Genomic DNA, 17,181 nt, shown 5'->3' on the forward strand with positions numbered 1-17,181 from the left:
AAGGAGGAGCACAAGGAGGTGAAGAGACAGTCTGAAACCATAATTGTACAAAAAAATTATAAGAAAGAACAAAACATTAATAATAGTGAAAAGGCAACCAGATAAACTGGTAACAAAACATCAAGGCCCCACGTGTGATACAAGTGGCTTAAATGAGGGTGGCCTAGCTCCGCCTTAGAGATAAGGTGAGGAGTTCAGACACCCGGAGGGAGCTTGGAGTAGAGCCGCTACACCCAGTTACCACCCAGTTACCATCCAGTTACAACCCAGACACCCCAGAGTAGACACAGAGCTGGCTGAATGAGTTATACATCCCAGCTTTGAGCTTGAGTTTGAGAGCTTGCTAGGGAGAGGGACATTTGGGTTGACCTGTTAACCCTGCTGGTGCTGCGACATGGCCAAAGACAAGTGGGAGAACATAGAAAGATGGACAGATGGATGATATTAATGTTGTAGGGCTCTTTTTGATTATAAACGGGTGACATGGGACTCTTTGAGAAATGTGAGACTGCAACAGGACTTTTACCAGTGACTGTGGTAAAAGGCCCAAAGTTTTGAGGACGGATGGCTCCACTTAATATCAGTTTGTGGAGAATATCCACTGCTCTTTTTTCTGTCATCTGCCTTTACAGGTTTTCTGTAACTTAAACTTTGATCTGTCGCTAACCTTATATAAAAAGTTAGAATTCCGCAACATTATAGGATAGAAATGTTTTTTAAGGCTTTTTTAAGTTGCCAAAAGAATTAAGAGTACAGGTCTTGGTGCCTCCATCCTAACTGGCAAGAAGTAAGTGAAAGCATGGGAACTAGTTAACATGGAGAGAAAGAAGGAAAGTTGTAAATACTTCTCCGATCAACAGGTGTTTTAATGTCAACGACAAAATTGGTGACAAACCAAAAGGACTCGTTGGACGTTCTGATCTAAAATTTGAAGTATGATGTAGTTTGACTGTGCACCCCAAGACTGCTACGAATGGCTATTTTTTTAATTTTATTTTTTTGACTTTGTTTTATTTATTTTTCATTCTGAGGTCGTTAGTTTTAGCTTTTTTAAACTTGTGTTATTCCTTTGATCTTTCATGGTCTACCTTTTTTTACTTCTCATTTTCTGTCTTTTTGTGGCTCTTATGATGATTTACTCCCTGCTGTTTGATTTTTAATTTAAGAAATGTAATCATTGTATTCCTCACTCTTCTCTTTTATTCTGTTTTGTATTATTTTGGTTCTTCTTTCCTTTTTTATCGTTTGTATATACCCTTATTTAAAAATCGATACACAAATAAAGTGTATTATTGTTATTACTCATATTTGTATCTATTATTACTCATATTTGTATTTATTATTATTATTATTATTATTATTATTAGTAGTAGTAGTAGTAGTAGTAGTAGTAGTAGTATAGTATCGTTATCATTATTAGCATTACTATTATCAGCATTATTATTATTTAAAAAATATTATGATCATTAACATTATTATTTTTTTAAATATTATTATTGAAAGTATTGATATGATTGCTCTTGTTTCTTCCACCTCTGTAGTCAATGCTGAAGATAAGAATAAGGTGTTCTCTCTACTAAAGTATATTTAAAGATAAACAAGATAAAAACGCTTAGTGTTTCTTTAACTTGTGTGTGTTTTGTATCCAGTCCCTGTTAGCCTGTTTGTTCTGAAATAGACGTTATATACATACTGATTCAGGCTTATAGCTGAATGTAGGGCAACCTGTAAGTGCTGATCCTCACCAGCATGCAGGGTGAGTGCATTTCGTCTGCTCCTCTTGACTGCTCTCCTGATTAGAAGCCTCTTATTTATCAACCAGCAGGGTACATGCTGTGTCTGTATTTTTACCACAGGGTCACACTGTGTTGTGTCTTGCTGCTTACCCTCCTTTCCTCTCCCCTCTATGTTTGATGCATCATCATCATCTTCACTTTTGGAAATGTTGCTGCTGAGAAAGTACAAACAACACCCTCAGTCTCACACACACAGAAGTTCACTCAATCAATACAGTAATAACCCACATATCCACAGCTTGGTTTGACGATTTATACGCTGTCAAATCTCTCCCACATCCAAAAAACATTTAGCTGCAGCCTCCAAACTCATACCAAAATAAAAGAAGCTGCAGCTGAACAGTTCCTCCAAAACAATGTGGTGCACAGAGACGGAAGAATCAGATTATTATTTGAAAATGGGTGATTCTGAAGATAAATCAAGTGTAGTAAAATGTCCAAGTATGGAGGATTATTGGTTTTACAAAGCTTATAAGATGATTCGTGACTCCCTGGTTCAAAGAGAGGCATCTCCTTTGTGGACTACCACAATTTACTGGGAATTAAGAGTCTCCAGCCTCTGCCCTGTTAAAGGATCATTTCTGTTCAGGGGCCATTTCCTAATCAAGTGTACTGAAGAACACTTAGCAAGAGAAATCGCCTCAATGTGCAGTTTTAATTTTCATTCTTTCATTCATCATAAGGCAATCCCACATGCATTACCTTTTCCCTGAATTATTCCAGCAAAGAGAAAAGGCCATGGCTGGGACTATATGAAGAGATTCAGTACTCCTCTAGTGATTTGAAATAAGTTTGACCCAAGGAAGGTGCCCCTGGATACACTTTGTTTCAGGTTTGATTAATATTTGAAGCTCAAGCATCTCACTTCCCCTCAGATTAGCAAATCTGCATCCTATTCGATCTGGTCTACTGACCATTGAAGAGGTTAAAGAGACTGGCTCAAAAATGCCTCATAGAAGATAGTTTAAGTTAAACTAATTTGTTCAGTTTACAAGACACAGCTTAGGATAGCTATAACATATTTTTTAATAACGATGTATCAAAAAGCAATGAAAAGGAAACATGGTAATAGGAAAGGTGTTGTTTAGAGTGATGATCCTGAAAGAAATGTTCAGCAGGGTCTGCAGTCCCTCAGTTTTAGAGGCCTATAAAGTGACTTCAAGTCCATTGTTTAGCTGTCTGGCCCACGACTTTACTGTTTTGGTTCAGTGTGAAAGAATTGTTTTTGGCAACGGTAGGCGGCTGTTTTGAGAGAAAGCTCCCACTGTAAAGACACCACTGTAAAATATCTGCTACGCACTACCACAGCAAACAGAGGCAAGCTGGTTGACACATGAAGCTGACGGATAACCATTAATTCTGTAGACACCAAAAAGAGAGCTATATAAGACTGGATATTGGACTCACATTTTGAAGATGACATAAACATGACTTAGATTGGATGATGCATGTTGAAAACCTTCTTTGTTGCAGGATTTCCACATTGACCTAAAAAGTGCATAGTTTATGCTGTGCAAACCACTTGTCATAAAAATGATAGTTTTTGTAGTTGTAAGGCATGAAGTCAAGCAGCACCCTTAGGCCTTTAAATATTAGCCTGGAAAGTGCCATTGATTCAATACTGGAAATAAATGATGAATGAGATGGTATATGACCGGCAAAGAAGCATGCAATCTCACTTTGCAATAAAACTAATTTTACAAGTGCAAAAACTGCTACAAAAATCCACTTTCATGTAACGACAGTGTCCAGAGTTCCTTCAACACTCATCATGCATACCTTCTTACTGGTCTTCATTCATGCTAGGATTCATTTTCAAAGTTCTGGTGCCAGGCATTCATTTGGTGAACTTTTTTAATCAATAAAAAGTCATCTGACTGAGGGAGAGGGTTTAAGTCTGTGTGAGATTACATAAAGTCTCCAGTCTCATTCAAAGAGGTGAAGGTAAAGACTTTTACCTTCAGGAGTTCTCACTGATTTTGAAACAGTCTCACTTTTATACTGAGGCCCCTTCCTGACCTGCATAGTAAATTAAGATTACCAGCTGCAAGATTGGTTATTTCTTTATCCTGAATTTTATTGCCTGTGTTATTTTTACATAAAAAAATGCAGAGTCGATATTCAGCACTAACCCTGAAGTGTTTATGTTTAGAACTCTTAACATATGGTGAACATGATTCGCTAAAAGGCGTATGTTTTCTTGTTGATGTATTGTTTTAGATGGAGAGACTCTCCAACTTTGTTAGGTAAAAGAGCAAAATGGCTGTGAACAGGGTTTAACGTTTATGCCAGTGTGTCAATGCTCCACTTCTCTTTGGGGACAAAAGAGTTAAACTGTGTGCATATTTATATTCAGACATTTAGTGGCACACATCATGACACCAGGCTGGTGACAAGTGACATTAAACTTGTATATCTGGTCATCTTTTCACGGTAATAACTCAGAGTTTCCTTGTTGTTATGTTTCAGTAAATAAGTTTGCATAGCTACAAACCAATACATGACATCATCACTCTGCATCCCGTAAAAAGTCTCCATGAACAAAGTGAAGTTCTGTATTCCATTAATTTGCTTCCTCAATTTTATGCACGTTTTGGCAAGAGCCACAATGATTGATAGTGCTCATGGAAAATGCAGTCTTCATCCCAGAAAAACACTACGCTGTTGTCCAAAGTGGTCACCAGAATCAAACAACATGAACGCTCCTCATAGTGCCTTTAATGTTTATAAATAGTTTATGATAAATGACTTGAAAAATGAAAGCTTAAAATTATTTCCATGTATCTCATTTTATACTCATAATACTTTGAAGTGTCTTTAATATGTGGTGTGTTAAAGGAGTGAATAAAGAGTTTATTTTGGACTAAACCTTGCTGTAATGCTGTACTCCAATTTTATCCAATTGATTTTTAATTGCAGCCATCAAACAGACTTCAACACAGCTTGGTGATCAACTGTCAGAGCGAGTTCAATCAGCAGTTTTTATTCAATCACCTCAGCTGGTCATTTCACTGATGAACTGAATATCCTCTCTCTGAGGGAGTTCAGTCTTGGTCTTGGTTTAGAATAAAAGCCTTAATACTACTGGCACACCCCTCATCCCTGCTGCACATTAAACAAGTCTCGACAGATGGAGGCCCTTACATTGACGGTGAATCAATCTGCAGTATCCATCTTACTCACCTCTTCTCACCCTCTAGATTTACGATGACAGACTAATGTGCTGCATAGCACTCATGGCACTCATTTATTCGTTTGCGTTGGTCATTTTGATTAAGATGTGGGCCTCTTTTGAATTATGGCTTCATCTTTTGCTGCCCAGAACAGCACCTGTCTGGATTTATGGAATGAATGTTCACACAGCCATGGTTCTTTCTTTAAGCTGATCACACCCAATTGGGCCTGCAATATATTATAAGATATTGTCACAGGTTATGTCTCATTTTTCACTTGAGACAGTCACACACATAAAAAGTGACTATCGTTATAGCTCAACTTTCACCAGAACTTTAAACCCAGTTTGTCTGGAGCTTGCTCTGTGTTTAGGGTACATTGTGATCAAGGTCTGAAGTCAGTCTGACATACTGTGCAAAATCTGTCAGAGTTGAGTACAGCAATAAGTTCCCTCTCCCCTTTCACAGCCTGAAGTCCTCTGTGAAGATTTGTCACTGACTTCTATTGTGAAAATATCCCACAACGTGGAATGGTAATGTCAAAAGTGTCAGGTCCTTAATTTGTGACACTGTTTCTTTAAGGACCGAGAGCACTAGTTTACTGCAACAAGCAATCTAATGGCTGATTTCATGTTATTTATGTCAGCTGAAAGAGCCTAATGTCATTAATTCAAGGCAGCCACTGAAGATATGTTCATTAAAATAGATGTCTTGTTTGAAGTGTCGCCTTGTTAGTGTCCTTCAAAGTGGTCTGAGACCATGTGAGTGATCGTCATTACAGAAAAATTAAGCAACGAAACCAGACAGAGGAGGAAATGCTGAAACGCCCTAATGCACAAAACTCTTACTAAGATATCCCAACCCTTTCAAGGGACATTGACTCAGCGTTAAGCTGCTAATGTAGCTATAAGCTACTCTCATAAACTCACACCTACATCTTCCATTCAGCCTACAGTCCGCTGCGCAGTAGCAAATTGTTAATTAAATAACACCATTCACCATTTGATATTGATGTGATTTATTTGTACATGTACTGTATGTAGAAATATGTTTTCATATAAATGTATTATGTATATGATTTGTATGATGTGTTCTTCATTTTATATTAATCTTAATATCATAGAGTGCAACTTTTATTTGATTGTGGCATTGTATGGCACATTGACTGATACAAATATGGATGACACACCTTCATCTCCATATGTTAAAATCAAAGCCAAAATGGTGTCATGATATGGGAGCTGGCATATCTCACAATGGACATATTTTGGAGCCAAGGCATTTGTAGAAGCGATCCAGCTTCTGCATAAGCTTTAGCTTTAGCTTTTATTGACTCATAAAATGTCAAAGAAGATAAAATATTGAATTAAAAATAAACTCTGAAAATGAAAACTTACAAATTAATCAGCGTGATACGAACGAACTGTCCTAACAGAAACCTTGTGTGATACAAATTATTTTACGTGTATTTTAATGTTATCGTTTGACTCAAGTCCCATTTGTTATAATGGAGGAGGAGGGCTTCATGACCTGTACTGCAGCCAGCCACGAGGAGGAGCTCATAAAGTCTACAGTCTGGCATGGAGATATAATGACAGTAAACTTTCTTGACTTAAAGTTATGATTGCTTATAGTGCTTTCTGCAGGAGGACACCAAACTACTTGTTGGATGAAGTTTTGGATGATCTTCAACTAGGCCCCAAGCATGGTTTAGATCAATGTTCCCAATGTGGGGGTTGGGAACATTGGGAACCAAATGTAGAACGATCTACAATTGCATATATCATTCATTGTTGTAAAAATATATACAGAAATTTGAGCTAAATTTGAGATAAAACCATTTAAATAAAAAAACATCATCAGTGTTTTTCTTTACTTTGTTGTCACATGACCTCTGAGGCTTCTCTCTTTATTAAATTACAGAGAAATCTCAGGTTTTTGGACTGCTCTGTTAGGTCTACTGTGCAGTTGTAAGCAACATGTAACCTCTTCAGCATTCAGCAGGGGTCTCTGGCTCTGTTATTTTGGGGGTCCTGGACTTAAAAATTTGGGAACCCCTGGTTTAGGCCATGGTATCTATATGGGTATTGATTGCAGATCATGATTTGGGCAAGCTTACATTCATCTTGCAGTTACAACCCTACTTGTGGTGTACTGCTGCAGTTGTTGCTGCACAGTAAGTTTAGACACTTGACAAAGGTCAGGGTCTGGTCAGACATTGGTCTTGTTGCAGATATGTTGAGTATCCTGGAGCAAAATTAGAGTTTGATGTTTGGAGTGTGGAGAACCTTGATTAAATTAATCAATCAATAAAAGACTCTGTGAAATTTGGATCACTGAATGATCCTCTTTATCGTTCTTTAGTTGATTTTAGTCTTTATTTTTATGGTCAATGCCTTACTAACAAGCTTACAGGGAAATCAGCTGCTCATTTGCATTCTCCCTCCATTTTTCTCTGCAACATTACACTCAGAGATAGCAGTAAATCCAAGTGAGAGCCAACTCTCGCTGTTTTAACATTTAACTGCAAAATTTGTGGTGATGTATCGTGCAGCTACCTGCCTGTAAAATGTCCTACTGTGTCCCTCCCTCCCTAAGTATCCTGTATGATGTTACAGTGTTATTCAAATCATTCTTATTCATGTACCAATCAGTTTTTCCCAGTACCATTTATGTGTGTATCCTCCAATCTGGGTAATAAACTGCTGGATATAGTTGCCATCAGTGGGAAATGGAAGACGTTTTGAATTAGGCTGAACTGTCTTCGGTGCCACAAATGAAGCATGTTCTGACAAAGCTGTGATAAAACATGAATGGTTTTCCTCTTTCATCTCTAGACCATTTACTCAGTGCAGGCCAATTCATGAGAAATGTGGTCAGATTATTCCTCAGCCTTCCATCCCTGGACAAATCACTTATTCTCCATCCCCACTTCTCCTTATCTTTTTTGCCCAATCTCCCTCCATTCATTCTCTTGCTTCCTTTTCAATTCTTTGTCATTCTCTCTGGTCCCTTTAACTCACTTTATCTCGACTTTCCTGTCATTCTCCCCTCCCAAAGTCCTTCTCTCCAACCATCCTATTTCCATCCCTTTATTCATCCTCATCCAACCCTCCTGCTGTCCCTTGCATCACCCACCCTTTGCCTGTCACAAGCTTTTCCTGTTTCCCTCCTACCATTCATATGACTATTAATGAGTGCACTTTCCCTCACAGTGGGGCCCAGTGCTGAGTAAAAGTAACAGGGAACGTTAGGACTCCTCAGAAGCTTATAGCTCTTTGGTTGAGGCCATTTATCACTTTAACAGAGCACCAACACAATCACACGTCCACATTGGCCCCAGATACACCGACACTTATTTATGTTGTTTGTATGTTTTCCCACAACACACAGAAGAGATTCACCTTGGACAATCTAGAAACTATTTTATCCTCTTGATATTGAAAGTTAATAGTCACTTAGCTGGGTAGAGAGCCTACGTGCAAGTGTCTATTTGGGTGTGTGTGTGTGTGTGTGTGTGTGTGTGTGTGTGTGTGTGTGTGTGTGTGTGTGTGTGTGTGTACACCTGGGCACAACAGCAGCTCTCTGAGTGCATTAAGATCACCCATTGACATTGAGCAAAGGCCACAGATTCAAATAGCTACTTCTACAGTGAGTGGTTAAGACAGAGACACATCAGAGGATGTTTGTGGAGGACAGGTGTCTTTGCTTTCAGCTGCAGTTTGTCCCTGACAAATACACAAATACATTTAATGTTTGATTTAAAATTCTGGACACACATTTTCTAAGTTGGCAATTGCAGAAAATTAGTCTTATTCATTAATAGCTTTAATATATTAAAACTAATGCCATAATAGTGCATTAACACAGGGGTTCCCAAACTTTTCAGCCCGCAACCCCCAAAATACCGGTGTCAAAGACTTGCGACCCCCACTGTCCCTCAAAGTGATTTAATGGGGTTTAATTTAGCTGGTCTACAGAAAATTAGCCTACCCATATGAGCATGTGTCTGTATTTCCTGTGCTAGTATGAATTAACCTACTGCTACTGATGCTTTTGATAATTAACTGTTTACTAACCCTAAACTTAGGAGTCATCTGACAAAAAGAAAGACAGAAAACTCATTACATTTTCTATTTACAAGGTTTTATTTCAAGTTTAGCGACTCATTTCGTCAATATTTTTTTACTATAATGGGTAAAATGTACTGTTTCTAGATAACCTAAAAAAAAAACCATTCAGACACCTCAGGACATCCCATTTGTGTCATGCGAACCCTCAGGGGGTCCCGACCCACACTTTGGGAACCCTGCATTAACAGAAATAATCATGATGTAAGTTATGTGAATGATGTGTAAGCCTATACTTGTCTCGAAGTTTATTTTGAAACTAGGTCTCTTATTTTGAAACTAGGTCTCTTATTTTGAAACGAGGTCTCTTATTTTGAAAGTACCATCGTAGCAGACAGGTGAATGCAGCGATAACGGTAGGACGTCATTACGAACATTTCTGAGCTCGTGTTTGAGAGAAGGAGACGAGGTTTGTGTGTGTGTTGATTTTAACTCTTACAACTTAACTTTGTTACACAGCTTGAGCAACTTGTGTCGTTTTTAAGGCTTGTTCATGAAGCTTGTATGGGAAAAGGTGCATAAAGTGAGTTAGGAAAACAGCTCTATTAGCTAAGCACGCAGGTGAAATCCCTCCTCTAATTAACAGGGTATTTGAGGCTGGCAGAGTCCAAGGCACACTTTTGTATATGTGGACAGGCATGGTAAACATTAGGAGCTCACCTCACCTCAAACCTAGGAAGGTTATCTTTACTAATCACTTCTAACTTCTAATATTTAACAAACCAAAAAATGATATAAAGTTGTATCTTTTTAACTTTTAAAGGTAACTCAACACAGTATCAACAAGGACTTTAAAAGAAGATGTTTGTCCAAAATCAGGATTTAAAGTACCAGCAAAGAAAGTTTTCCACAGTGAGGACAAACAAACATTAATTTATGATCTAAATATCATTCAATCAGAATAAACAGTTCAATTGTTTATTACTAATGACTTTAACCATTACCAACCTGAAGGTACCCCAGTTAGACACTGCTGGAAATAAAAACAGTGTGCTGAAGACAGATTAAGACACAAATAAATAGAGGCTACAGTCCTTGTCGCAGAGGTTGACCATTTACTGTATGTCTTCCCCCACTTTCTGCTACCCATATTTCCTGTCTCTCTGCAGTTGTCCTGTCAATCAAGGTGAAAACGCCCCCCCCCACACACACACACAAAAAACAACAAAAACCAAACATTGAATAAATAAATAAAACCTGATCAAACTGAGGTTGGTTAAAGAATAGATTTAACAGCTTGCAGCTACAGACGCTGCTGGTGTTACAGTGTAAAGTGTGACCGTGTTACTGTCAGCCGAGTGTGCCTCTCACAAATGCTTTTAGTTTTTCATTAAACACATATCTGATGAGTTTATTTTTATGTTACAATGTAAAATAAACTAGAATGCATTCGTGTGGACTCCTTTCATGTTTCAACAGCTATCGTGATCGCCACAATCACTGACACGTTTGGTTGAAAGTCACTAGTTAGTACGGTCACTCTTAACACCAAAACACTGGTTGCTCGGAAACTGTCATAATCCTGTCTGAATGCTGGAAAGCTTGAGTCTGAGGTGGAGTATCGACTCTGACAACCAACCACAGAACAGCCAGACACTTGGATGCTGCCAACAGTTTTAATTCAGTGTTAAAGCTCACCAACTCGTCTGAATGAATGAAGCTAACTTTACGCTGCTTCTGTTGCACGCACCTCTTCGATAATGTCGGCTGTAAACGGCCTATAGGTCTTTGGATACAAACAGAAGCTTGCAAACCATTAGCATGTTTTTCAGAATCACAGTTTTGGGGTTACATACATATCTATTTTCAAACACATTGGCACATGGAGCAGAACAAAGTGAGCAGCCTCTTCACTGCACCCCTTAAATAACCCCAATGATCTACATTAGGATGTCATGCAGTACATAAATAAGAAAACTCTGTGGTTTTAAGATCAGTATATGTTGTTGCAGGAATATTGAAAAGGAGAGATAATTATCCTCAGTCTGTTAGAGAGTTTAGCATTTGCAAGTTAATCCTTAATTGCACCCAGTTAGACCAAGATAAATTCTAAAAGCATAATTCTTCTCAAAGACCTTTTGTACTTACATTTTTTATATACAGTATATTTCCACATTGTATTAATTTGCTCAATTGTTCCTCTGTCACAGTTCTTCTGTATCACTAATTAGATGTTGTTTCTGCGTCTGTTAAAACTTAAGTAAACTTTCTCTCTTTCTTTCCTCAGGTCGTAAGTTCGTCATAGCTAATGCAAGAGTGGAGAACTGCGCCATCATCTTCTGCAACGATGGCTTCTGCAACATGTGTGGTTACTCGCGGGCTGAGATCATGCAGAAGCCGTGCACATGCAACTTTCTGTACGGACCTGACACCAAGCGACTGGCCATCGCCCAGATGGCCCAGGCCCTGCTGGGGTCGGAGGAGAGGAAAGTGGAGATCAACCTCTACCGCAAAGACGGTAGGACAAAAAGCTGTTTGCTGGAGTGACATGAGAGGTGTTTGTGTGGATATGGCCACGCAGGGCTGTGTGGATCTGTTTTATGGCTGTTGATTTAGTAAATGAATGTAGAGATAATGCCTTGGTGTAGAGCTGGGCGATATTAAAAATGATGTTATCGGGTTGAAATATTTCATATCAGTTGATATTAATAATTATCACTATATATATCAAATTATTTCATTTAAATTTAAAGTCAGATTTTTGCTCCTGAGTGAAAGTTGAAGTTTGTTAGCTTGTATCTGGATTTAGTTCTCTGATAAGATTCTTAAATCCATCATTTCTGACGGTGCTAACAGGAAGCAGGTCTTTTATGTAAGATGAGAATTTTGTGAAGTTTTAGTTTACTTTTAGTTTGGCCTTTCGCCCAAAGCCAGCTGGGATAGGCTCCAGCCCCCCCGTGACCCCTAACGGGATAAACGGTTAAGTAAATGGATGGATGGATGGATAGTTTGTAGATTCTTATTTTTCACATTTTTCAAATGATATCGAAATATCAAACTGTATACTATGTATCACTTTAGTAGAGTATTGTTTTGAGTTGTGCACTCCCCTTCAAGATTACTAAGGGTTACGGGTGGAGTGATATTGTTGACCACAGCAGTGAATGCATCATGGTTAGTCACGATGGTTGCGGTGGACATTCAACGTGTTAGAAATGCACAGCAGAAGTTGTGTCCATGCTCTTCCTTTACCCACATCCTGAAAGTTGATTTAATGAAGTGTTTTAAGTTAATTGTTAAAGCAGAGTCGACACAGTATTAGACTGAAAACTCTGTTTTGAGCTGCCAGGTTTTGAGTTTTCTTCGTGTTGCTGTTGCTCGTTTCAGCCGGGTTTACATTCTGCTCAAAATGTCTTTAAGCCCCGCCTACCTCTCACCTTGCGACATGATTGGCTGTTCAATGCAGTCTTCTTCTTCTGTCTAATGTTTGGTGGCAACTAGCGTTTAAGGCTCATTAGGGCCCCCTTTCCAGTGGTTGTGGGGTGTAAATACAGGTTTCTTTTTATATTTATTTATACTTAGAAAAATGATATCACGATAATCAGCGTTGCCGAATTATCGCCCAGCCCTACATTGGTGTATGGGGAGAAGTGGTGGAACATTTGTGTGCTGCTTTACGTAAAAAAAAGGTGACAGTGATGTAACTTTGGCAATGTAAAGATGGAGTATAAGATGTGGAGATTCATGTTAGTGCGTTTGGAAAAGCAGATGAAGGCCGGGTTCCACAAGAGGTATAAAGAGGCAGGGAGAGCCATGTGTGTCCCTGTGTTTGTGGGAGTTTACATGTACCTTGGAAGTTGCTCTTGTGAGTTTGCATCTTGTCGTGAAATTCAAAGGTGTTTAGTTTTGTCAGTAGGAGAACAGTTGGCTCATGCATATGTGTGAGCTGTAATGTGTGAAGGACCTGACTCCTGTTTGCTTTTAAATCTGTGTTGTATTTTGTGTTTCTTACAACTTTTTAGTGCCAGATTTGTTGACGTGATGAGCGTGGAGGTGCAGAAATTGCAGTATGGTGCATTTGATCTGCTTCCAGATTGCTTCATGGCTGTTCTCTGATTAAGGCACTGCTAAGTTAAAAACATTAAGATGTACTCTAGAGGGAAGTAGACCAGGAAAGCCCTTTGGGAATTCTCTACAGTGGCAAGAGTGTATTTATGTTTGCAAATATGCCAGCTGGACCAGGACCAGGTAACAGGACGCTGGTCACTGCACTGATAGGCGGCTTCCATGGTGATAAAGAGCTGCCATGGTAATAAAGTCAGCAGCTCTCTGGGCTACAGCCAAAGCATCTGCTGGACATTTTCCACCTGTAGACAGACACCAGAGCAGCAGGAGGCGGGAAGGGGTGGGACAGATAGAAAGAAAGAGACAGATGGGGGGAAAAAAGGAGGGGAGGCGGAAAAGGCTGTGAACAGAGGGTGAAAGATGAGAGGCATGGAGGAAAACAGCACAGGTCTGGAAAAATGAGGAAAAAGCAGTGTGTGAAAGCTGGGAGCAAGAAACAACACGAAGGAGGGAAAACAACAGTGTCACAAAGTCTTCATCTCACATAATCTGAAAGTGTTGTTGATGGTGAGAGAAAGCAAGAAAAGACAGAAGGAGGAAGGCGCCAGCTGTCTCCTCATTGGTGTAATTTCTGAGGTGGGCTATTCCGATTCAAACCCCCCTCACTCCTCCACATACACACACTGTGCACATTTCACTTTCCACTGTTTACAAGCCAACCATCCCCTATGTAAAAGTGCCTTGTAAAAACTACAACACTGTGTATAGAATCACTGAGGTGTTGTCATTTCTTTTCCACTTGCTAAGTTAACGAGAGTCCACAACACTAACAATAGATACTTTAAGGATTGTGGAAGCTTTTAATGGCTGCAAGAAACCTCCTGCCAGCTTTGTGCAACTGCAAAGCTGCACTTCAGACAGGCCTCCCTTTCTACCCACAAAAAAGGAGAAATTACCATATTAACTCAAATTTATTGCACCTGAGATCGAGGATTTAAGAGAGTATTAATTCATGAAATGACCACACTAAAAGGAACGACTGATTTAATCAAATACCCATAAATTAAAACTTTTAATTTTGACTACTTGAGGTAAAAAGCAGGGACGTGGTGTGGGAAAAACTTTAGTAGGAAGCCAAGATAAGACCTCTAATCCATGTTCTTTCTGGAGGACGTTTCACAGAGAGTACGTTGCTGCTCTAACAGGTAAGGTAAAATAATCAGATGTGGTGTTAAAGCTCCCTTCTTCAACACAATGTTATCACGCAGATGCAAAACTTCATAAACCAGATAACTAACAGTCACTTACAACACTTACACGTTCTCTCTCTCTCTCTCTCTCTCTCTCTCTCTCTCTCTCTCTCTCTCTCTCTCTCTCTCTCTCTCTCTCTCACTCTCTCAATCAGGAGATGTTTAAAGTTTTACATTCACATCTTAAAGTGTCAGCAGGCCATATTGAGGCTCTCAAACACGACTTATGAACCCCACAGGAAGCCCTTTTCATTAGGGATGGACAATGATTTTCGAATAGTCGTTCCCTTAGTACAAATTGAAGAGTTAGTGCGAATATTTTCTCATTTTAAAAGTACATCAGTACAGTTTTTCATAGTTTTTACGGGTGCCTGGTTGTAAGACGGTATTCCCGCCAGACGTTGGCTATAGAGAGTTTTTAAGCTGCTTGCTAACCACATTAATCAACAGAGGAAGAAGAATGCTAACTGCATTAAATAGCAAAGGAAGAAGAAAACATTAGTGACAGTCACAGCGATTTGCTCTGTTTCTGAATCTCACACTACTACACACATATTTCCAAAGACTGAGCATGGCTGTAAAATGTAAACATACACGCCATGCCGTGACTGAGAAACACCGACATAAAGATCAAGACAGACACTCAGTGCCCGCTACCAGCAGCACCTCACCCCGGTGCTGGTTAATGCAACTGTCACACAAACTGGCCATATCAAATAGTATTTTGACTCGAAATGCCCATCCCTACTTTACATGTGCTGATACTTCATATAATCCCTTACATCCTTTACTTTATTAAAACCAGGCATAATATTCATTGTACAACAACAATAAATCTACACATTTTTGCTTTGTGTTTGCCTATAAGAGGTCATCAAGGTCAATGAATCCTGATCCATTGATTGTTCACCAAGCTCAAGTCCTTGTCACAAAGTGGGCACGGCCTGCTGAAGTTTAGCCCTTCCAGCTCGCCACTGCTTGCATCCATAACTGTCCTCTTGAAAGTCTTACTCTCTCCTTCTTGTTTCCTCTCCATTCTCAGCTCTTGTTTGGAAGTTGCTCTGTTGTCAGATTTAATATTAAATTCCTGATGTAGTGGTACTGGAAAACTCCAAACCACCATTCTCTATAACTGCTCATGCTAATGTTGTGTATGATGATTTAAGGGTGACCTGTAGGATCTGATTGATGTGAGGCCAAAGGGCACTGGCTTCCCTTAGCATCCTGACGGGACCATAATCTTGTGTGATTGGTTAATTTGTCAGCTTCTCTTTTTTTCACCATGGGACGTCAACTTCACTTTGCTTTTTAATGGACGTGAGCAAAGCAAATTAGTTCACAGCCAATGTAGATTCCCCACTTGTCTATCACATTAGAGGTGCACTGTTTCACTCATTGTGAAATGAGGAGGAATGGTGTAGATGAAAGAGTAGAAATGTTTCCCTCTTGTCTTTTCATATGAACCACATAAGCTACATTTACATGAGACTTTTAATTCCTCTTTAATTCAGAATGAAAATTAAATCCTCTTTAAAATGATTAAAAATGACCATGTAAACACCTAATTCTGAATGAAAATGACCATTCCGAATTAAACTTAAATCCGAAGTAAGTGGCTGGTTTATTCTGATTTTAAATCCAAATTGAATAATTCCTCTATCATGTATACGTTTATTCCGCTTTAAATTAATTCCAGTCATTCTGCGCATGCTTGTTCCCTTGTCCTGTCGCGATGACGCACATATTCCAAGCTGAGGTAGAGCAGCTGTTGCACTAACCGGCTTTGATTAGCCAAAGTACGGTCTTCCTCCTCCCTTCTCCGGTCCTCTATCTCTCTTCTCCTCCTCAGCTGACGAAAGTGAAGCAGTATGTTTGTGTCGAGCTGCTTATTCAAAACTATAATCAAAATCAAAGTGAAAATTGTACTTATTGTGTTGTCTTCCATGTTGTATACCGAAAATGAAAGAAGCAGGAACTGGAGTCTGTTTTCTTCCGCTAAACGTAAACATGTCACGCCCGCCCCTGTCCAATCAGAACCCTTCCTAACCCCAGACCTTAAGCGGAATTGAATAAAGACGATCAAACGTGTTTTCCATGTAAACCTCAATTCGGAATTACTATTTCCATGTAAACGCGAAGTAGAATACTTTAATTCTGAATTATTTAATTCTGAATAATAATTCTCAATTAAAAATCATCATGTAACCGTGGCCACTCACCTGCAGCTGGGGGATTAGGCTAAATGAGGACACCTGTGCCTCGTTGGTCAGTGTGGAGCTCTTGATTGGTCCATCAACACAAATGGGTAAATCTAACAGGTTAATTAAGAGTTGCTTTGTATTTTGACTTGGTAGCCACATGTTTGATTTCCTACTTTGAAACATTTTCAACATTTGATGTTTGAGTTTTGTTTCCGTGGGGTTTGTAATCTTTGGTTTCCATTACTCCTAATAAGGGCGGGGCCAAGGCATGTATAAATGAGGGAGGGGATCGTTGCCGGTAACAGCCTGCTGTGAGGCTGGAGTTGATTGATAGGACAGCAGAAGAGAGACAGGAAATATGGGGAGTAGAGAGCGGGGGAAGACATGCAGCAAATGGTCACGGCTGGAAGTCTAACCGGCGACCTCTGCCACAAGGACTCTAGCCTCTGGATGTGGGGCGCTTAGACTGCTAGGCCATCAGCGCCCCAATCTGAATGTGTTTAATTAAGATTTATTGGTTTATTTTGTGTTTTTTGAACACTTTTTGATGAATGAAACCACCACCTTAAACTGGAATGACTGCCGCCCTCAGAGCCATTTCTCAGCTCACAACTTTTGCTCCAACC

General features: G+C 39.4%; 1 protein-coding gene across 4 annotated transcripts in view; it reads left to right on the forward strand.

Moving 5' to 3' along the window:
* Nucleotides 1-17,181, forward strand: part of kcnh2b (potassium voltage-gated channel, subfamily H (eag-related), member 2b) — a 359,270-nt gene that overhangs the window by 32,081 nt on the left and 310,008 nt on the right. For 2 of the 4 annotated variants that reach the window (XM_034706260.1, XM_034706259.1), the window contains exon 2: nt 11,327-11,557. In XM_034706260.1, the coding sequence (XP_034562151.1) occupies nt 11,327-11,557 (231 nt within the window). Of the gene's footprint in view, nt 1-9,406; nt 9,515-11,326; nt 11,558-17,181 lie in introns of those variants that run through there. The other 2 variants (XM_034706261.1, XM_034706263.1) reach the window with 2 other exon arrangements.

This window comes from Notolabrus celidotus, chromosome 17, assembly GCF_009762535.1.
Source record: "Notolabrus celidotus isolate fNotCel1 chromosome 17, fNotCel1.pri, whole genome shotgun sequence".
Taxonomy (NCBI): domain Eukaryota; kingdom Metazoa; phylum Chordata; class Actinopteri; order Labriformes; family Labridae; genus Notolabrus; species Notolabrus celidotus.